Source organism: Desmodus rotundus, chromosome 13 (genome assembly GCF_022682495.2).
Source record: "Desmodus rotundus isolate HL8 chromosome 13, HLdesRot8A.1, whole genome shotgun sequence".
NCBI classification, from domain to species: domain Eukaryota; kingdom Metazoa; phylum Chordata; class Mammalia; order Chiroptera; family Phyllostomidae; genus Desmodus; species Desmodus rotundus.
In genome coordinates, this window is record NC_071399.1 from 47,863,497 (window position 1) to 47,886,983 (window position 23,487).

Here is a 23,487-nt window from a genome sequence, read left to right on the forward strand (position 1 = left end):
TGACAAATGACACCATAGAAATATGTAAGATTATAAGAAAATAACTATGAACAATTATATGCAACAAATTGGACAATATGGAAGAAATGGATAAATTCCTAAAAACGTAGATTCCCACAACTGAGTCAAGAAGAAACAAAATCTGAACTAATGACCACTAACGAAATCAACTAGTAATAAAAAAAAATCTCCAAAAACAAAAATTCTGGACAAAATGGCTCCACCGGCAAATTTTATTAAACATTCAAAAAGTTAACACCTATCCTTCTTAAACAGTTCCAATAAACTGAAGAGGAAGGAAGGCTCCCAAGTTCAGTTTACAAGGCTAGCATTACCCTAATTCTAAAACCAGACACAGATATTATAAAAAAATTATAGGCCAATATTCCCAATGAACATATTTGCAAAAATCAACAAAATATTGACAAGCTGAATTAAAAAATACATTAAAAAGACAATACACCATGATCAAGTGGGATTTATTCCTGGGCTGCAAAGTTGGTTCAGTATCTGCAAATCAATGTTATACATGACATAAATAAAATGAGTAATAAAAATCACATGATCATACCAATAGACACAGAAAAAGCATTTGACAAAATCCAGCATATATTTAGGATAAAAACTCATAGCAAAGTCACAATAGAGGGAATATATCTTAATATATTAAACACCATATATGACAAGCCCATAGCTAACATCATACTCCCTGGTGAAAAGCTAAATGTGTTTTCCTTAAGATCAGAAATAAGGATGTCCACCTCCATTACTTTTATTCAACATAGCACTGGAAGTCCTAGCCACCCACAGCAATCAGCCAAGAAAAAATTTAAGGTATCCAAATTGTAAAGGAAGAAATAAAATGTAATTGTTTGCTGATGACATGATACTGCATATGAAGAACCCTGAAGATTCTACCAAAAAACTGTTTGAACTGATAAACGAATTCAGTAAAGTAGCAGAACACAAAATTAATATAAACAAAATGGCTGGATTTTTATACACCAATAGTGAAATATTATAAAGAGAAATCTAGAAAAACAATCCACTTACAATTGTATAAAAGATAAAATAAAATAGGTAAGAACAAATTTAACCACAGAGGAAACAAACCCTGTACTCAGAAAGACTTTAAAGGAAGAAACTGAAGAAGATATAAATAAAATAGATACTATACTCATGGATAGGAAGAATTAACATTGTTAACATATCCATACTACTAAAAGCAATCTACAGATTTAATGCAATCCCTGTCAAAATACATATGGCATTTTCCACAGAACTAGAACAAATTTAACAAATAAGTTGAAGGACCTATATGCTGAAAACTACAAGACACTGTTGAAAAAAATTAAAGACACAAAGAAATAGAAAGATATTCTGTGTTAATGGATTGGAAGAGTCAACATCATTAAAATAGACATATTACCTAAAGCAGTAAGCAAATTTAATACTATCCTCATCCAAATCCCAATGGCATTTTTCACAGAAATAGAACAAAAAAATCCTAAAATTTATATGGAGCCACAATAGACACTGAATAGCCACAGCAATCTGCAGAAATAAGAACAAAGTTGGAGGTATCATGCACTATCAAATTATACTACAAGGCAATAGTACTCAAAAAAACAACATGGTGTTGGCATAAAAACAGACGTATACATCAATGGAATGGAACGGAGAACCCAGAAATAAACACATGATCTATTTGTTCAATTAATATTTGACAAAGGAGACAACATACATACAATGGGCTAAAAACAGCCTATTCAATAAATGGTGTTGGAAAACTGAACGGATAAAAAAATGAAATGAGACCACTTTCTTAGACCATCTACAAGAATAAACTCAAAATGGATCAAAGATTTAAAGATCTGAAACCATAAAACTCTAAGAAGAAAATATAGGCATAGACTCTCTGACAATACTCTTAGTAATTTTTTAAATATATCTCCTTGGGAAAGAGAAACAAAAGAAGAAATAAACAAATGGGACTACATCAAACTGAAATGTTCCTTTGTTTTTCACAGCAAACGAAATCATCAACAAAACAAAAAGACAACCTACTGAATGGGAAAAAATATTTGCCAGTGATGTATCTGCTAAGGGGTTAATATCTAAAATATATAAAGAACTCACATAAGTTACCCCACCCCCGCAAACACACATGCAATTAAAAAATGGGCAGAAGACTTAAACAGACATTTGTCCCCACATGGCCAATACATGTATGAAAAGATGCTCAATGTCACTAATCATCAGAAAAATGTGAATTAAAACCACAATGACATATCATCTCACACCTGTCAGAATGGCTATCATCTATAAATCAACAAATAACAAATGTTGGCAAGAATGTGGAGAAAAGGAAACTCTCAAGCACTACTGGTGTGATTGCAGATTGGTGCAGACACTGTGAAAAACAGTACGGAGGGTCCTCAAAAATTAAAAAGTAGACTCCCTTATAACCCAGTAATTCTACTTCTGGGTATACATCTGAAGAAATCCAAAACACTAATTTGGAAAGATATATGCACTCCTATGTTCACTGAAGCATTACTTACAATATCCAAGATATGGAAATAGTCTATGTGCCCATCAATATAAGCTGGATAAAGAAGAAATGGTACATATACACAATGGAATATTACTCAGCCATAAAAAGAATGAAATCTTACCATTTATGAGAATATGGATGAACCTAGAGGGTATTATGCAAAGTGAAATAATTCAGTCAGAGAAAGACAAATAACATATGATTTCACCTATATGTCAAATCTAAAGAACAAAATAAACAAACACAATATAAACAATAGATATAGAAAACTGATGTTTGCCAGAGGGAAATGGGGTTAGGGGGCAGGTGAGCAAAATTTTAAGGGATTAAGAAGTACAAATTGGAAGTTACAAAATAGTCATGGAGATGTAAAGTAAAGCATAGGTAATACAGTGACAACATTGTAATAACTATGTATGATGCCAGGTGGTTACTAGACTTATTGGCAGATCACTTCACAAGTTATATAAACGTCTAACCACTGTGCTGTACACCTAAAACTATTATAACACCAGATGTGAACTGTCTTTGAAAAACAAAAATGTAAAAAATTTTAAAACCTCAAAAAACCAAACTATCCAATTAGATATTCTTCAGTATGTGTATGATTAAACAAACTATAGTACATTTATACTATAAAAGTATAGTTATCAATAATAAAGGTATGAACCATTGATATATGCACCATCCTAAGTGCATCTCTAGATAATTAGGCCAAGTGAGAGAACAGATAATCCTATTTGATTATATACATGTGTATTTGTGTGTGTGTGTGTGTGTATCTATCTATATATATATAACATTTCAAAATTAAAAAAAATTTAGAAATATAGGACAAATTAATCAGTGGCAAGGGATAGACATAAAGGGGTACAAGGGATGTAGGTATAATTCCTTGTATGAAGGAACTGTTCAGTATCAACTGCGGTGCTAGATAAATGAACCTACACACTGTCCTCAGATCAGGCTGCCAAGTGTCTCTTGGTTGGAGGGAGTATGGTGGAATCTCCCTAGCGGTGTGTCTCAACAGCCTGGCTGTTTTTTGGCAGGAAAGGGGAATCTCAGGCCAGGCTGCCTGTTGTAACTGGATCTCTTCTGCTGGTTCCATTTACTGCTCCAAGACTCCTGGTGGGAGAAGGGAATCTTGGGAATCTTTGGCTTGTGGGATAAAAGCACATGAAGCAAATGATTAATCTGCTTACAGACATAGCTGGCAGAGCAAGAGTGAAATATACAAATATATAAATATATAAATAAACAAACCTCTTGTTTCATTAAGACTAAAACCCAAAACAGATTTGCTTAGTAGAGTTCTAAACCTTTAAAGTTTTAATTTATATGATCAAATGCAAAGTATTATTATTGAAGGGATTATTTTTTCTTATTATCAATATTTTAAGAACATATTTTATGTAACCTTTAAATAAATATTGAGGTAATAAAGTCAAAAGTTTTAAGATACCTCTTCAAGAAGAAACTAATTCAAAGATGAGTGGAACAAATCTGAATAAGCCAAACTATCTATTTCTCTAGTTCAGTTGAAAAAATTTTCAAAAGAAATCACTGTTGTGTCATTTAGAACATATGTATTAAAAAGAAAGAAAACTGCATTTTCATTAATAGTGAAAAAGTTTTATCAAATAAGAATTAGGCTATTGTCATAAAATTTAATAATGTTTCTGACTAGTGATTTTAAACACTTTAGTTTAAATAAAGGACACAAGGACAAAATCAAGAGGGAGGGTAGAGGTGGGGGAGGGAGGTGGGACTGGCTGGGGGTTGGTAGAGGGATGGGGAGAAAATGCAGACAATTGTAACTGAATAAAAATAAATAAATAAAGTTTTAAAAATAATATAAATAAATAAATAAATAAATAAATCTATCTTCTGTAGCATATATATTTAAGCCTCATTTAGTGTCAGAAATTCTCTGAACAAAAATGTTTGCCAGGTATGTCTTCAGCAGGTATATTACTTTGAGGAGGTCCTTGAAAATGTCTCCCCTATATTACAAAGCAAGGCAGGAAAATTTCAACTCTCTTTTCAGACACTTCATCTTATTGTTTCTGAACAAAGTTTTTAAATTTAGAGTAAGTAGTAAATGTAAAATGACTTTAAATGTTTTAAAACATCAAATAACATTTTTCCTATTTTATAATTAATCTAAGTATACTTTTCTAAACAGAAAAGTACATATGCATTTATTTTTAAAAAGATTAAAGTCTAAGAAGTTAACCTATTCCTAACAGGTTATAATTTTTGATGTCATAATAGAAGCCACTGAGGCTTCAGTGATTTAATGTATATTCTTGTCAGAAATTAACTTTATTTTTTATATTGTTTACAATGGATGATGGCTAAAATCACTTTGAGAAATTTATGGCAATGAAGTTTAAAAGATACAGTAAAAAGTGTTCTTATCTAAGAGCATATAAAAAGAAAAAGCAGTGTTTCCTTCCAAACTTTAAAGATGTTATCTAATTTCAAGTAATTGTAATAGCAAAAACTTAAACCCAGAACCTGTCAACCAATGAACAGATAAAGAACGTGGTGCACACACCCAGAGAAATAGTATTCAGCCATAAAAAATTGGATTGAGCCATTTGCAACAAGTGAAATAAGTCTTAGAAAGACAAACACAGTGTGATCTCATTTATATGTGGAAGAAAGAAAGAAACAAAAAACCTTGAGCTCATAGATACACAGAACAAATTGGTGGTTGTCAGAGGCAGTGGGTGGGGAGCAGGCAAAAATGAGTGGAGTCAGAAGGTACAAACTTCCAGTTATAAGTTCTGAAAATGTAATTAAGTACAGCATGGTAGCCATAGTTACTAGTACTGTTCTGTATAGGTGAAAGTTACTAAAAGAGTAAATCTTAAAAATTCTTGTCTCAAGGAAAAAAATGTAACTGTGTATGGTGGTAGACATTAACTTATTGTGGTAATCATTTTTCAATACACAAAAAACATCAAATCATTGTGCTGTATAACTGAAACTAATATAACATTACATCAGTTGTATTTAAAAACATCATAATATGAAACCTAGAAAACTATAAACAGCTGATTTATTGCAGTAGTAGTTATCTTTTTCCTTATTTTTTCTATTTCTCTTATTATTGTTCTATAAGAACATTAAAAATATCTGTCTCGTATATGTGTGTATGTGTGTATATATGTATATATGTATGTATATGTGTGTGTGTGTGTGTATATAAATATAATGTATTCTGACGTCTGGCCAAGATGGAAGTGTAGGTAAACAGACTTAGCCTCCTCACACAACCAAAAGAAAGAGGATCACAAATTTAAAAACAAAAAATAACCAAGACTACCAAAAACTGAACTGTATGGAAGTCCGACAACCAAGGAGTTAAAGAGGAAACATTCACCTAGACCGTTAGGAGGGGTAGAGACAGGCAGCCAGGGTGGAGAGGAGTCACAGCAAGGTGGAAGCTGTCATACTGGGTGAGGCAGTGGCTGGTGGACCAAGTGGTCCCACATTTGCGTGTGGATAAATTGGGAGGAACAACTGGAGAGTGAGACAGACTGAACCCAGGGTTCTGGTGTGGGGAAGTAAAGCCTTAAAATCTCTGACTGAATAAACCAGTAGGAGTTGAGGTGGTGGGAGAAACTCCCAGTCTCACAGGGGAGTTCACTGGAGAGACCCACAGGGTCCTAGAATGCACACAAAACCACCCACCTGGGAATCAGCATCAGAAGGGCCCAATTTGCTTGTGGGTAGTAGAAGAAGTGACTGAAAACCCAGAGAGTGGAGCAAGCAGCACTGTTCCCTCACACCCCTCTCCTGCATACAGCACCACAACGTAGTGACCTGGGTTGCCCCGCCCTGGTAAATACCTAAGGCTCAGCCCCTTACTACATAACAGGTGTGCAGACACAAAGAAATATGGCCCAAGTGAAAGAACAAATCAAAGCTCCAGAAAAAATACAACTAAGCAATGAAGAGATAGCCAACCTATCAGATGGAGTTCAAAAGACAGGTAATCAGAATGCTAACAGAAATGGTTGAGTATGGTTGCAAAATAGAGGAAAAGGTGAAGGCTATGAAAAGTGAAAAGGAATATGTCCAGGGAACTAACAGTGACGGGAAGGAAAACAGGACTCAAATCAATGGTGTGGACCAGAAAGAAGAAATAAACATTCAACCAGAACAGAATGAAGAAACAAAAATTCAAAAAAATGAGGAGAGGCTTAGGTACCTCTGGGGAAACTTTAAACGTTCCGAGATCCTAATCATAGGGGTGCCAGAAGGAGAAGAAGAAGAGCAAGAAATGGAAAACATATCTGAAAAAATAATGAAGGAAAACTTCACTAATTTGGCAAAGTAAATAGACTTCCAGAAAGTCCAGGAAGCTTAGAGAGTCTCAGAGAAGTTGGACCCAAGGAAGCACACACCAAGGCACATGATAATTACATTACTAAAGATTAAAGATAAGGAGAGAATCTTAAAAGCAGCAAGAGAAAAGGAGACAGTTACCTATAAAGGAGTGCCCGTAAGACTGTCAGCTGATTCCTCAAAACAAATGTTGCAGGCAAGAATGGGCTAGAAACAAGTTTTCAAAGTCATAAAAGGCAAGGACCTACAACCAAGATTACTCTCTCCAGCAAAGCTATCATTTAGAATGGAAGGGCAGATAATGTGCTCCCCAGGTAAGGTCAAGTTAAAGGAGTTCATCATCACCAAGTCCTTATTATATGAAATGTTAGAGGGACTTATCTAAGAAAAAGGTGATCAAAAATACAAACAGTAAAATGACAACTCACAATTATCAACAACCAAATCTAAAATATCAGAAACAAAAACAAACTAGGCAAACAACTAGAACAGGAACAGATTCACAGAAATAGAGATCACATGGAGGGTTATCAGTGGGGAGGGGGAGGAGGGAGAATGGGTGACAAGGTACAAGGAATAAGCATAAATGGTAGGTACAAAATAGTTGGGGAGGTTAAGAATAGTATGGGAAATGGAGAAGCCAAAGAACTTATATGTATGACCCATGGACATGAAATAAGATGGGGGAATGATGGTGGGAGGGGGGCTACAGAGTGGAGGGGAATAAAGGGGAGGAAAAAAAGGGACAACTGTAATAACATAATCAATAAAATATATTTTTTAAAAAACTACAAATTTCTTCCTAATTTTTAAAATCAAATTTATAGAATGATGTTGTATGTACTTAAAAAGTTAGCAGAGTTGGGTCACAAAAAAGTAAAGTCATGGCTCCAGGTACCAGTAGGGCTGGGTAATAGTTGTGTCAGAAAATGAGAGGGAGGTCAAAAGCTGACTCTTTGAAAGACAGACACAACAAGAATCTGAAGGTAGATCCAAAATTAGAATATCATATTATCATGGAGAAAAGAGAAGTAGAATATAAGAATCTTTAAATCCTAGATGCTTATTCAAGCATATGTAGGATAGATAATGAATAGAAGAGAAGGAAGTCAGTTGATATAGACAGTGAGATGTCACTGCTCTCTGGGAAACTGAACTCAAGAGAACATTCAGTTCCTTGAGGGAATAGGGTACTAGCCAAAGCATTAAGGAGTAAAAGACAAATCTAAAAAATGCACAGGGAGACAAAAGTCAGGGTGGGATCTGACTTGAAATGGATCTGTTGATCGGGGGTTCTTTTTAAATGAAAGATATATACTCTCCTGAAGTATTTAGCTTGAAAAACATTGTCAAGTAGCCAAAAACAAACAAAAAATAATCCCAGTTTATGAGGTGCCATGCAAAACAAATTTCAAAAGTAGGTGTACAGAATTTTATCAAATTGAAACACTATTTAGATATTTCCAATTGCCATGAAAATCTTGGGGATATGAACCTTGTGAGTGAGATTATGGAAGACAAAGCTGGAAATACAGATTAAGGAAGTCCTTTTTAAAGGTTAATTCCCTGAATTATCCACATGATTCATTTCTTCACTTTGTTCAAGTGTCTGTTCAAATGCCCTCTTATCAGCAAGCCCTTCCCAGAACTCTCTCTACAAAACATCCACATTTTCCTCCTAAATGTATTTTTCTTCAGAGAACTTATCACCAGATGAACAATTGAATAATTATTTATTGATTGCCTGTCTCCCCCAAATAAAATATAAGTTCAGGGATTTCATTTTATTCATTGTCACATTCCCAGTACTTAGAAGAGCATTTGGCACACAGCCGGCGCTCAGTAAATATTTGCTATTGAATAAACAAATAAATATTAGCATACCCAGAGAAAAGGATAACATAAGCAGGAAAAATATTTTAATGTGCCTGTCCTATTTCCCTACCTGTATAAGGAGGACGACAATCCAGCAACCTTTTTTCGTCAGGCTCAAACAGTCCACTTTCATGTAACTAAAAATAACAACGTAAGGCTGAGCTTTAAAAAACGCCCTTTGTAGTCAGTCTTACCAATCTTTTGTTTCTGACCTTGAGTTAGCATTGGTAATTTCTGGCATTGATAGGAAACAATCAAATTTTTCAAAAATGTGAAGCCAGTTTATTAAAATGGATCACACCAGTAAACAAATGAGAGAAGTGACTGTGAACATTTTGTTCTGAGATTGGACTACTAGTGGCTTAGAATCTTACAAATTAATTCTTCCATATACCTTAGAATATCAGTATCTGTTGAAGAGCCAGTTTATTTCTTTGAATTCTAGTTAAGAGCAAAACATCTGCGTAGATGCTTTATGTCAAATGTGTTTCTGCTTTTAAGTGTATCTGTAATAATGTTCATAGATTTCTTAAAAATCTGCCACTTGTAAAAAAGAAAAACAGAAGTCTAATCAAGTGTATATTCAATTTTATTTTGAAGACCAAAAATTTAAAAATAAAAATATTAATCTGAGTATCTAAAACTGACTGAAAACCACTTTTCAGTTAAGGAAAAGAAAAGATATGGTTGTTCAGATCCTTTTCTCATTTTTTTGAATGGGTTGTTAATTTTTGCTAGTTTTATTCTGATACATTTCTGTAGAGAAGTGTCATTTATTACATATAGTATGACAGACTGACATTTTCTTCCTACTTTGTTTACGTTGTTTCTTGCAACAAAACAAAATTAAGTCAAATGTATCTTTTTTTAAAAGATCTATGGACTTCATATAGTACTTAGAAAACCTTTAATAATCTACTGTCATTTTATAAGTATACTCAAATTTTTTGCCAGAAACTTTATGGAATGTTTTAATAAAGTCTTTTTTATACATTTAAAGTTTGACCTATCTGGAATTTATTTTGGTATAAATAGTAATTTAAAGTCTACTTTTTTCCTAAATTGCTATCCTGATGATCCATTTGCATTTATTGAATGTTCCATATTCTTCTTTCTCCACTAATTTGAAGTACTTACATTATCATATATTATGTTCCACTAAGTCTATTTCTGGGCTCAACTTCACTCAAAACTAAAGAAATGTAAATTAAATAAGATACCACTTTTGACCTATTAATTTAAGAAACATTTAAAAGTTTGATAAGTGATTTAGGTCAGGGTGTGGGGACATAGATACTACTGATTGGAATACAATTCTGAGGAGAAGACAAATTTTCTTAGCAAGAAATTACTGTCATGCAACATACATATACATATACAAAATTGTTCTTTTAAGGCTTTTATTAAAGTTTTGGGTCTTTTGTTTTCATGTAGATTCTGCACTTTTTCTATTGTGTTCATTCTTAAGGTATTTAATATTGTGTTGTTTTAAATGGAATATTTTTTTCTATTACACTTGCCAGTTAATTATTGCTGATAGAGAAGTTGTCTTATTGGATGAGATTGGCACCACTATATCAAAAAAGCTAAATCAGAAATCATTTTTAAATGATAAATACATATATATTTTTAAATCTTCACTTGAGAATATGCTTATTGATTTTAGAGAGAGAGAGGAAGGGAGAGGGAGAGGGAGAAGGGGAAATAGAGAGCGAGCGAGAGAGAGAGAGAGAGAGAGAGAGAGAGAGAGAGAGAGAGACCGTTGTGCGAGAGAACCATGGATCTGTTGCCTCCCATAGGCGCCCCAACCAGGGATCAAACTGTAACCTTTTGGTGTACAAGATGAAACTCCAACCACTGAGCAACATGGCCAGGGAAAATGCATATATTTAAAAAAATATAAATACATATATTTAAAAAAATTTTTACTTGAGTTTTTAAAAATATAAAATGCATATTCATTAAAAACTCTATGTAGGGTCAAGGTTCTTTTTGAGTAGAGTTCCAAGTTGTTTTTCTTTTGTAGACCACATGAATAATGTGCGTTTATGATTTTCACTATGTGTAGAATGAGGACATAAAGACACTTACAAAGCAATCTGAGAACTAGAGAATCAATCCTTCTAGTTTCTTATGGCACCCCCTGTAAATATTTAACAGAAGTATGTACACATTTAACTCAGTGACATATTTACAGCAACTTTCCTCTAAGTTATTCCAAAGCACTTGAACTTGGTTTTCTAAAAACAACCTTCTGCCTCTGAATTTCATAACCTGTATAACCAGCACATATACATTTGGAAACAAATATACTTACCTTTTAATATGCATCCAATTTCATTACTGAGAACAAAAGAAGTCAGGTATACCATACAGTAACTTTTTAGCCACAAGCCTTTACTTTTCTCGGAGCACCCTGAAAGAGCAATTCTTCCCTATCTTTACCCTCGGTAATGGGTAAAAGAAAGTCAATAAATACTTATTAAAATAAACTGAAGAACACCTGGACTTCTGAGTAAACATGGCTGCATAATGTTAAATTTACTATTCACAGAGATCTCTTGTTCTAATTATTCGAAAGAAGCAAAAATATTTCCTTCTTCTCTATAAAATGTGGCACAATACTTTTCCCAATTCCAACCATTTTTATTTAATCAGTAATGATGAAGCTAAAGAGGAAGCAAGGCTGCACTATGATTTTAATCTAAAGAAAAATGAAAACCTTTAAGAAATTAGGCTTAATTTATATTGCACTTTTAGAGAATTAGATGTTTAAAAAATGTCTACATAGCTTACACATATGAAAACAAAATTTTTGTTTGCTTAACCGTCAGCTAGGACATGAAGCAAGGTTTTTCTTATTTTAAGTCAATAAGAAAACAAGATACCTGTTATAGTGGGAACACTTGGCTAAATATTAAGAAATGAGAATTCTAATTCCACCTCTCCATGTACTCATTGAATAGTATTCTTTAATCTGAGAAACATGTACAAGGAATTGGGCTAGGTACTTAATAGTGAGGACCTGATTTCTAATTCTGGCTGCACCATTCTTATCATTTAATCACTTTGTAATCCTAGGCAAGTCACAACTTCTCTGAATTTCAGTTTCTTAATCTGTAAAATCAAGACAATATATGCTCTGTCATTCAAAATTAGTGTAAAGATTAAATTAGAAACAGGCTAATTTAGTACTGTCCTTCTATAAATATATAATAGAGAAGTTAAGTTTTTGCTCAAGGTGACATTAATTTTTAGTAGCACAGCTGGGACTAGAATCTAAGTAACTTAACACCTAGTTAAATTGGTTTTTTCACTACTTCTTGCTGTTTCTAAAGTAGGTGAGCGATTTTTGAAAGCCACAACCCACCTAGCCTTCCTCAAATGGATTTTATAAACAAATTAAGCCTTTATAAACCAAAGTATACATTGGATGTGACGAATTAAATTCTCTTTTAGGAATTTACAGTGAAATTATTTATGTAGCATCCTCTCAAGGATTGAGAAATTGGTCACTTAAATCATTTTCTGTGTGTTTTGTTGAGAAAGACAACATGACTATACTAATGGTGCTATATTAAGATATCATTACCAGGTATGGCTCTGGGCTTCAGGAATTGAAATTTGAAATCTTTATTCAATTTTTAAGGCTAGTTTGACATTATCTCCTCTGGAGGCCCTTCAACTGACTTGGTTGACACTCATTGCCATCCTGTACAAACATCTATTGGTACACTCTGTATTATATTTATTTCTTTGTTTTTAATCTTAATTGAACTGCACACATGTGTCTTAAAAGGAAGACAAACTAAATAGTGAGGAAGTATGGAAAAGAAATTCATGAGATTGAGAGGTCTCCATAGAAAAATGTGATAGAATTTTTAGAGGCAGAAATAAAGGCAGGAGGAGCAGGCAGAGATAGGAAAAAAGGAAGAACAGACAATTCAAGTGTTGGAAGTGATGAATATATTTACTCAAGTTTTAAATCTTGTACTACAACAACATTCCTGAGCCTCTTAATTTCCACCACCCTCTTGGCTTGAACCTGCTTCAACCATCATTCCCATCCACTTTTACTTTGCTATAAACCTACAAACTAGTTCAATCCCTTGAACTTGGGTAAAGAGTGACAAAAAAGTGTTAAGTGTCTTGCAGTAATGATAGAAAGTTAAATCACTTGGAGTAATACTAAGTTTTTTCTAGAATTTAATAAAGTTTCCTATTAGGCTAAAAGATCTCTTTATATAAAATAAATACATTATATCAACATAAATTACCAATGTTCATTTCTCAAACTGCAAAAGTTCTGATCAATTTGAAACTTAAACAGAAAATTTATCTTAACAGGCTTCAGAAGAATCCAAAATGAAAAAAACTTTGGCTTTTTTTCACTGAGTGTAAATTTGAGATGGCAAAGAACCTTGAGGAGCCACATCTTATGGCAAACATTTGCAACATTCAAAATAAGTAAGTTTTGAACATTTTTGTTACACTTAAAAATTTTACTGATTTACACTCTCTTTTGGACTTGAACAAGTTTACTCAGTTTAAGTTTCACATACTCTCTCATCCACTTTTGTCCCATATCTCATATCCTCAATGGTATTGTAAGTACAACTCCAGTTATGGCTATCAAAACTTTTAATGAAAGACAACTTTAAAGTTTTGATGAATTCCTATTTGACAAATTTATTAGTAAAAAGAACATGGCGTCTTATTTGTATATTGGAAAGGAAAGGTCTTTTAAAGAAGAATGCTATAGAAATATAGAGGAAAGGCTTTTTAAAGTGTTTAATCTTTACAGTTTAACAAAATATTAACAAAATTTTCCTTATTTTATGAGACTTTTAGCTTAAGCAAAGAATATTTCTTGCACAACCTGGCTTCAAAATTAAATATTCTTAAATGCAAAGAATGAAAAGTGACTCATTGATTTGTTATACCTAAGAGTAAAAAAAAAAAACCACCTTAGCAGCTTAAGCAATCAAAGTATTCAAAGAATCAGAATCAGATACAGAAGCAGAAGGGACCTTAGAGCAGTGCAGATCCCTCATTTTAGAGCCAAAGAGCCAGAAACTTAGAAAGGTCAAATGATTGTATATTAAGTGTCTCTGATTCTCTGCCTGTGCTTTTTTTACAACACTTTCAGATGTCAGCACACAAAAATCGTATTTCTTGCCTCCTCAAAGCCACAGTTGTAGCAGAAATTTAGTCAAGAACTCACAGGTTACCGAAGTCCTTAAACTTCTAATGGTTAACCAATAGAATACTACTCCCTCTCAAACCAATCAAAATTATACAACTACATGATTTATACCATTACTGTAGTGATTAATAAAACAATTTACTTTATAGGCTAGCTGGCTATTTACCTGGTTTCTTGATGTAATTAAAATCTGAATAGTAATGGGCTGCATAATGGGATTCACTAAATTCCAAATCACTTTTATGTGTTATTATACCTCCTAAAAACCCCACACAAGAAACAAGTTGATTCATACTTAACTTCAGAAGTGTACAAATCTCATATTAAATAAAGTAATAGTTTGGTCTGAGTCTATCAAATACAAACACACCTATTAAATATATTCAATTCCCTGGATTTATTTCTTTGAGTAGCTACTCTATATTTTTCAACTCTTAACCTGAAAAAATTTTAAGGTATCTAATTTCACTTTGTTTCCTTAATTAAATATCTCAAAAAATCCAGCATTCGATCACCTTCTTCCCTGCTGAAACAAACAGCTCCTTTGCTATTGCTCTTTCTCAGTAGAAACCTCTAACAAAATTTGGGTTTATTGATATGATTCATCAGCAAACATGTGAGTATCTACTAAGGGTGAAACACAGTGTAAGAGTTAGCTGATAACAACAAAAAGCTTAATTTAACAAATAGTAATCTATCCATTTTTAAGCATCAATAACTCCCACATGAAAAAAAAACAAATGAACAGTTAAGTGAATCAGAAGTCAAGTAAATAACATTAATATGTGGGAAAATATTCTAATGTAGAATACATTTTGGTTGAGAAAATGCCATATTCAAAATGAAAGTAGAAGTAAACAAGGTCAGGGCATATAACTGCTTATATTTCATTATTTAATAATGATTAAAGAGGCGATTATCAACTTGAAAGCAGATTACTAAGAAACTATACAAAATTTCTTTCTCCAATGAGAACGCAAACTTATTAACTACTCCTTTTATCATTACTGTTTACTCAAAGTTTCTTGCTATCTTTTACGTGAACACACATATACTACCTAATTTTCCATACCAATGCCATAAAGGACAGAAATTCAGTCCTTTAAAGTTTTAAGTTTTTTGATTATAATACTCATATTTTTTGTTTCATTTGATTATAGATAAATTTCCCAGTCAAAACAATAAAAATAGGTTACAATTCAAGAGAGATTCATCAACAAACAAAAGTTGCTGAGCATGGGAGTGTAGTTCAAAATGAAAAGGTGCAAAATCAGCATATGTTACTGCAGCATATTATTTTCAATTTTCACGTATTATTTTTAAGTTAGCTAAGTAATTTATAAAGGAAAATAAACTGCTCTTAAATCCCCTAAATCTTGTTAATTGATATGAAAAGGAAGAGTTTCAGCCCAAATTGAACCAAACTAGAAAAGAAGAACAGTAAAACACAACTGGATATAGCCTTTACTGAAAAATGGTAATTTAAAATGAGAAAAACATGTGTCCAGAGGTTGTGATATCTTCAGTTCTTGAGGAAATAACATCTACATTCAATGACCCCAATCACACATACTTTCTTCTTCCAATTTCTTCAGGCTCAAAAAAACAAGTATACTTTAAATATAAATATATAGAGAAACAACTCATAGGAGTTTTTAGATGAAGACAAATTTGAACCATATTCCAAAATACAGTAAATGTCATATTAAGAGGGTAAGGGGAGGGCTGAGGGAATGAAAATGAAATTCGTTTGAAAAGATGCAATTTAATTCTGTGCATAATATTAATACTGCACCAAACATAAACATTTCTGAATTTCTTCTTTAGTAAAAGTGACAATTTAAAAATAGAGGGTTCTGGCCAAGATGGAGGTGTAGGTAGACATACTGTGCCTCCTCACACAACCAAAAGAAGGACAATAACAAATTTAAAAACAAAAAACAACCAGAACTGACAGAAAATCGAACTGTATGGAAGTCCGACAACCAAGGAGTTAAAGAGGAAACATTCACCCAGACTGGTAAGAGGGGCGGAGACAGGCAGCCAGGCGGAAAGGACTTGTGGTGAAGCAGCAGCTGGTGGACTTAGAGAGGCAGCAGATTGTGGACTGGGCGGTCCCACATTCGAGAGTGGATAAACCAGGAGGAACCACTGGAAAGCAAGACAGACTGTGCAACTCAGGGTTCCAGAGAGGGGAAATAAAGCCTCAAAGCTCTGATTGAAAACACCTGTGAGTGTGCTGCTACAGCAGCAAGAGAAAACTCCCAGCCTCACAGGAGAGTTCATTGAAGAGAACAACAGGGTCCTAGAATGGACCCAAACCCACCCATCCAGGAAATCAGTCCCAGAAAGGCCCAATTTGATTGTGGGTAGTGGGGGGAGTGACTGAAAACCGGCAGAGAGCGGAACAAGCGGCATTGTTCCCTCTCAAACCCCTACCCAACATACAGCGACATGGGTTGCTCCACCCTGGTAAACACCTAAGGCTCTGCCCCTTACTATGTAACAGGTATGCTGAGACAAAAAAAAAAAAAAAATGGCCCAAATGAAAGAACAGATCAAAACTGCAGAAAAAATACAACTAAGCAATGAAGAGATAGCCAACCTATCAGATGCAGAGTTCAAAAACTGGTAATCAGGATGCTCACAGAATTAGTTGAATATGGTCACAAATTAGATGACAAAATGAAGGCTATGCTAAGTGAAATAAGGGAAAATGTACAGGGAACCAACAGTGATGGGAAGGAAACCGGGACTCAAATCAATGGTGTGGACCAGAAAGAAGAAATAAACATCCAACCAGTACAGAATGAAGAAACAAAAATTCAAAAAAATGAAGAGAGGCTTAGGAACCTCTAGGACATCTTTAAATGTTCTAACATCCGAATCATAGGGGTGTCAGAAGGAGAAGAGGAAGAACAAAAAATTGAAAACTTATTTGAACAAATAATGAAGGACAACTTCCCCAATCTGGCAAAGGAAATAGACTTCCAGAAAGTCCAGGAAGCTCAGAGAGTCCCAAAGAAGTTGGACCCAAAGAGGAACACAGCAAGGCACATCATCATTACATTACCCAAAATTAAAGATAAGGAGAGAATCTTAAAAGCAGCAAGAGAAAAGGAGACAGTTACCTACAAAGGAGTGCCCGTAAGACTATCAGCTGATTCCTCAAAACAAACCTTGCAGGCAAGAAGGGGCTAGCAAGAAGTATTCCAAGTCATGAAAGGCAAGGACCTACATCCAAGATTGCTCTATCCAGCAAAGCTATCATTTAGAATGGAAGGGCAGAAAAAGTGCTCCCCAGGTAAGGTCAAGTTAAAGGAGTTCATCATCACCAAGCCCTTATTATATGAAATGTTAAAGGGACTTATCTAAGAAAAGGAAGATAAAAAATATGAACAGTAAAATGGAAAAAAAACCTCATAGTTATTAACAACCGAACCAAAACCAAAACCAAAAACAAACTAAGGAAACAACTACAACAGGAACAGAATCACAGAAATGGAGATCACATGGAGGGTTTTCAGTGGGGGAGTGGGGTAGGGAGAGTGGGGGAAAGGTCAGAGAATAAGTAGCATGAATGGTAGGTAGAAGATAGACAGGGGAAGGTTAAGAACAGTACAGGAAATGTAGAAGCCAAAGAACTTCTATATATGACCCATGGATATGAACTAAGGTGGGGGGGGGGGTGGAATGTGGATGGGAGGTCATGTGCAGGGTGGAGGGGAATAAAGGGGGGGAATGGGACAACTGTAATAGCATCGTCGATAAAATATATTAAAAAATAAAAATAAAAATAAAAATAGAAAGTGTCCTAAAATATTAATTCAGTTTTATAGAAAAGAGCAAAGAATGTTAGAAAGTTGTTCATCAAAAACTAAAGACATCTGGGTTTGGAGCCATTCACAATCATACCAATTAAACTAAATCTTAAGGAACAATTATGGAAAACAGAGGCTAACAGTGGCAAAACTAGCAGTGGTCTCTCAATCAACTCCTTTTTACACCCGAAGATTAAATTTCTCTCTTTCAGTCATTAAATAGTTTTTTTTTAAATGCTCTATTATTACTAACAATTTCAATTTAAAAAAACACTCGTACACATTTTATTTCTAAAAAAAGTATCATATCTAAACACAAAAGCAAATAAGAGAGACAACTGGTTTAATACTGATTTTTTTCTCTCTCAATTATTACCACCAGAAGAAAGAATAAAAGGGAAAAAAAGGAAGAAAATTCCCTGAGAGATGATAAATGGCCATTATCCCAGCTGGCATTTCCACAAAAAAAGAGTTAGTGGCCAGAAGTCTCAGCTAAACCGTGACCATTTGCAAGTCTCCAAGGTACATCCTCAGCAGACACATTATCAGATTAAAGAACTGCAAACAAACTGGGCTGAAACCTTTCTTTGTCCAAGCCCAGCCTCTTCTTCCTGTGATGTCATATTACAAATCTAGCAAGCCTTTATTTTGCACTTCAGACAAAGTCCATCACACAATACAGCTGGCAACGGAAGAAAAGCCCTCATTCAGCAAGAGCTAACACGCTTAGGAATTTATTTCGAAACATTTAAAAGACTCTTCTGCTTACCACCACCTGGGATCCACTACCGGACGACCAAAAAGGAAAACTTCATTTAAAAAAAGCAAGAAGTAAATTAGACTGAATTGGGAATGTTTAAATCTCTGAAAGTCTGCATTGAAAAAGCGAAATAAAGTTGCTAACTTTAGCTTAAAACATTCTGGAGCATAAATTACTTTAATCTTGGAATATCATCCTGACTACTGAAATACAAGTTTGCCAAACGAGTGGATTTATTCCATCTCAGAACACAACATTTCTTTACAATTTCTTTAATCCAATGGTTTGGCTTCACTGACTACATTTTTTAAAAGGTTGCTTGTTGGTTAATAAGCCCTGGATTCACAGATTTTCTGGAGAGTAGAAAATGAGACTATTTTCCTGTTGAAGAACCAAGTGGAAATTTTACAGCAACAAATTTTATGTTTCTTTTGGAAATTCTGGAGAAAAAGGAAGTATTTATAAAACCATCCAAAAATCCAAAGAATTTAGAAATACACTGGAGGTTTTAAAGTGGTCACAATCTGAATACCAAAGGAGGCTGCTGCTGACCAAAGGAGGCTGCTGCTGACCAAAGGATTTCAACACAGTAAACTGAACGTGCCTTTATAATGGTAAGCAATAACAGCTCCCAATGCTCCTATGATGATTCCTTTAAGTACACTTTGTATGGGTGCATGTTTAGTATGGTGTTTGTGCTTGGGTTAATATCCAACTGTGTTGCCATATACATTTTCATCTGCACCCTCAAAGTGCGAAATGAAACTACAACATACATGATTAACTTGGCAATGTCAGACTTGCTTTTCGTTTTCACTCTACCCTTCAGGATTTTTTACTTCACAGCACGGAATTGGACATTTGGAGATTTACTTTGTAAAATTTCAGTGATGCTGTTTTACACCAACATGTACGGAAGCATTCTGTTCTTAACCTGCATTAGTGTAGATCGATTTCTGGCAATTGTCTACCCATTTAAGTCAAAGACTATAAGAACGAAAAGAAATGCAAAAATTGTTTGCATTGCTGTGTGGTTAATTGTGATGGGAGGAAGTGCACCAGCAGTTTTTTTTCAGTCTACCCACTCTCGGGGTAACAATACCCCAGAAGCCTGCTTTGAAAATTTCCCAGAAGCCACATGGAAAAACTATCTCTCAAGGATTGTAATTTTCATTGAAATAGTGGGATTTTTTATTCCTCTAATTTTAAATGTAACTTGTTCTAGTCTGGTGCTAAGAACTTTAAATAAACCTGTTACATTAAGTAGAAGCAAAATAAACAAAACTAAAGTTTTAAAAATGATTTTTGTACATTTGGTCATATTCTGTTTCTGTTTTGTGCCTTATAATATCAACCTTATTTTATATTCTCTTATGAGAACACAGACATTTGTTAATTGTTCAGCAGTGGCAGCAGTAAGGATAATGTACCCAATCACTCTTTGCATTGCTGTTACAAACTGTTGCTTTGACCCAATAGTTTACTACTTCACGTCAGACACAATTCAGAATTCAATAAAAATGAAAAACTGGTCTGCTAGGAGAAATGACTCCAGATTCTCTGATGTTCAAGGCACGGAGAACTTTATTCAACATAGCCTACAGACCTTAAAAACCAATGTATCTGACAATGAATCTGCAATATAAGCTGCTTGAAATAAAACCACTGGAACTTCACTGGGACAGAACTCCAAGTTGCTTCAACTGTGAAAAGTTTTCTTGAACAACTATTTTTCCACCTTTGAAAGAAAATAAGCATGTGGACATTTTAAAGTTTTTAGTATTAAAAAAAGTTGTATTCAATGTGTTAATTCAAATATATCCTATTCTTGTATATACTCCATTTTATTTTTCTTAGCCATTTTGATTTGTACCTTCCTCTTCATTAAAAAATCCCTTAAAAAGTTGTTCAAAATCTAAAAGTGATTATGATTTAAATCATAGATGACCATCTGTACTGTATTTGACGTTCTTAGTAATTTTATACTAAATGATTTATAAATATTAAACTTTTTAAGTAATATTTTATTCAACATGTCTAATTTCTATTTCATTTGAATTGACACTACAAATAATGTTTCTTATGCTATAATAACATAAATGAGAAGAGAGTAATATGAAAAAAGTGTTTGAGTATTTTTCAAAAAAAGCTAAAAATGTATTCTGTAGAAGAATGACATGCTGATACAATTTGAGGATCTTGAGCAGTTACACTTACAGATAATACTAGTGATTTTGTAATTGTATGCAATTCAAAAAAAGCAGATGATATCTAACTACATAGTATATAGCATGCTTTAAAATTACTACTTGATCCATTTTCTGGCTTTAACAGCATGCAATTTCATAATGATATATGCTATAAAAATTGAGAAGGAGAAAACTAACTAAATGTTATTTTGCTATGTAAATGTTTAAAAAATAAAATACCACTAAAAGTATATTTTAAAGGTATACTTATATCACACTAAATAACTTGTATTTTAAGTATTTTAGGTTACAGAAACACCATAGATAGTAAGACAGTAAAATATGGTACTTGGTACTTAGTAATCTATGTATTACTTCCCTTCCATGTTTGACCATTTAAAGCCAAACAATGAATAGCTGAAAATGTTATTTCAAGCAATCAAAATGTTAGTGTATACTTAATAATTTATAAAATCAGGACATAAAAACCAGTAGAACTACAGGGCCAAATAACTAAATACAACTACATTTTCATTTCTCTAAATATAAAAAAGGTATTGCTTTGAGCTATAATATAGATGGGATGTATCAACTACAGTGAAACTTTTTCCTTTTCCAACATATCTTTATTTTCAAATTCAAGCAGTTCTCCAAAGTTAACTTAAAAAAGTACTTTTTTATTTGAGACAAAGGACACATAATTAATTTCAATTCAGCTTTCAATCTATCTGATTTTTACATCTTACACTTTCAAGTCCTGAACACAACTTTGGACAAATACTCTTAAGATTTAAATTTGAGTTCTGCTGTTCTCTGAGTTTGCACTGCAATGATTTCGGAGGAATCATAGTCATTTGCAAGAGAAGCCCGTTTTCAACAAAGTAACAGTGAGACATTTTCTTTAGGGATCTGTGGGTTCTTTTAGATAAACTTAAAGCAAAAGAAATCCTTAAAAAACAACAACAACAACAAAACTAGTGAAGAAATTAAGCACGGTCCTTTATATCCCAAAAGAAGTATACATGCTATAATTGACTTCTAAGTACTTTTATTTGATATCATTCTTCAGAAAACAAATACATTTAGCACTCAAAACATACAGGGTGGGACAAAAGTAGGTTTACAGTCGTGAGTACCAGAAACACAGAATTTATTCTTATTATTTACTATTGTATTATTTTTCATATGGACAACTGTAAACTTAGTTTTACCCCGACTTACTTTTACCCTGACCCTGTATATTTTTAAGTTGAAAAGCAAGTAACAACTTACTGATGTGGAGGAAAGGGTGGGAGTTTGTTAAACAGATTTCTCAGAACCTTCCTTGGCATAAAGATCTGTGAGCAAGATCTCATAAACATGGATATTACTTTAAAATACAAGAAAAACAAGTCACAGATAGTTATTACTGTGTTCACTTGTGAAGTTTTTGCTGCTCTCTGGTCAACAGGAAGATGAATCAAAAGTTTTGTAAGATTCCTCACAAAGAAGTACATAAGAGATAACAAATACTAGTTTTCAAATTTAGAACTTTAATTCTGGGCAAATCTTAGGATCTACAGAAGGAGTACTCCTTTAGAGAAGGAGTACTAAAGTTATTTTCTTTGCTAGAGTTGCACTTTATGGTAAATTATATACCATATTGCTAGAGTTTTTTCTTTCTCTTTTACCCAGAAAATCAAATATTAATAAAATTCTGAGAATTTTACTTTTTGTTACCTTCAAGTGACAGTATCAAGCCCTCCCTCCTAAAAAACAGTGCCCATTGTTTTCAACATCTTTATAAAGAAGATAATTTAACTAATCTTTCCTTCTACATTAACTCCCTTCAAAGGAACAGAAGTAAGATGAGAAGATTTCTGAGGTGAAGAAAACACCTTTCCAGCATCCTAATAATTACTTCCGAACTTAGAAATGATCTTTTCTTAGCAAATACCAAGTAATTACCAAAAGAATATATGAAAATAAATGCATTGTATATAATATAGCCAAAGAAAATTTAAACAAACTAAAGATACTATTTTATCAAGGAGTCTTGACTTTATATTCCACACTCAAAATACTAAAAGCAAATTTGAGGTATAATTCTTAATTACAGATATTGATAGTTAAGAAAATTAGTCACTCAGCTCTGGCCAGGTGGCTCAGTCAGTTGGAGCATCATTCCCTACACCAGGGGTGTCAAACTCATTTTCACTGTGGGCCACATCAGCCTCGCAGTTGCCTTCAAAGGGCTGAATGTAATTTTAGGGCTATGTAAATGTAACTACTTCTTAACTATGGGCAAGGAGCTCAGCACTGCTGCTGGGTAGAAACAAGGTGCCAGCCTGGATAAAACAAGGTAGAGGGCCAGATTCGGCCCACAGGCCTTGTGTGCCACCTGTGCCCTACACCAAAAGGTTGTGGGTTTAATTACCATCCAGGGCACATACCTAGGTTGCGTGTTTGCTTCCTGGCTGAGGTACATACAAGGTGGGGTATAGAGTGGGTGCAGCCAATCAATTTCTACCTTTTCCTTCTTCTCCCTCTAAAATCAATAAACATAATCCTCCGTTGAGGAGAAAGAGAAAGAGAGAAAGAAGGGAGGGAGAGAGGGAGAGAGAAAGGAAGAAAGGAAAGTTGAGGAACAGAAAATACAAAAATGGAACATTAGCGGAGAAACATTTAATATATGAATGGTATGTAACTAGCAAGAGACTAAAGCAATAGATTTTTAGTCC

At 33.7% G+C, this 23,487-nt stretch overlaps 2 protein-coding genes across 4 annotated transcripts in view; one reads left to right on the forward strand and one right to left on the reverse strand.

Moving 5' to 3' along the window:
* The window catches only part of RB1 (RB transcriptional corepressor 1), a 312,963-nt gene that overhangs the window by 55,385 nt on the left and 234,091 nt on the right, over positions 1 to 23,487 (reverse strand). The window lies entirely within an intron of this gene.
* On the forward strand, positions 18,453 to 20,479 carry LPAR6 (lysophosphatidic acid receptor 6). Its single transcript, XM_024569650.3, has one exon. The coding sequence runs from the start codon at positions 19,190 to 19,192 to the stop codon at positions 20,222 to 20,224; it is 1,035 nt and encodes a 344-aa protein (XP_024425418.1). The 5' UTR covers positions 18,453 to 19,189; the 3' UTR covers positions 20,225 to 20,479.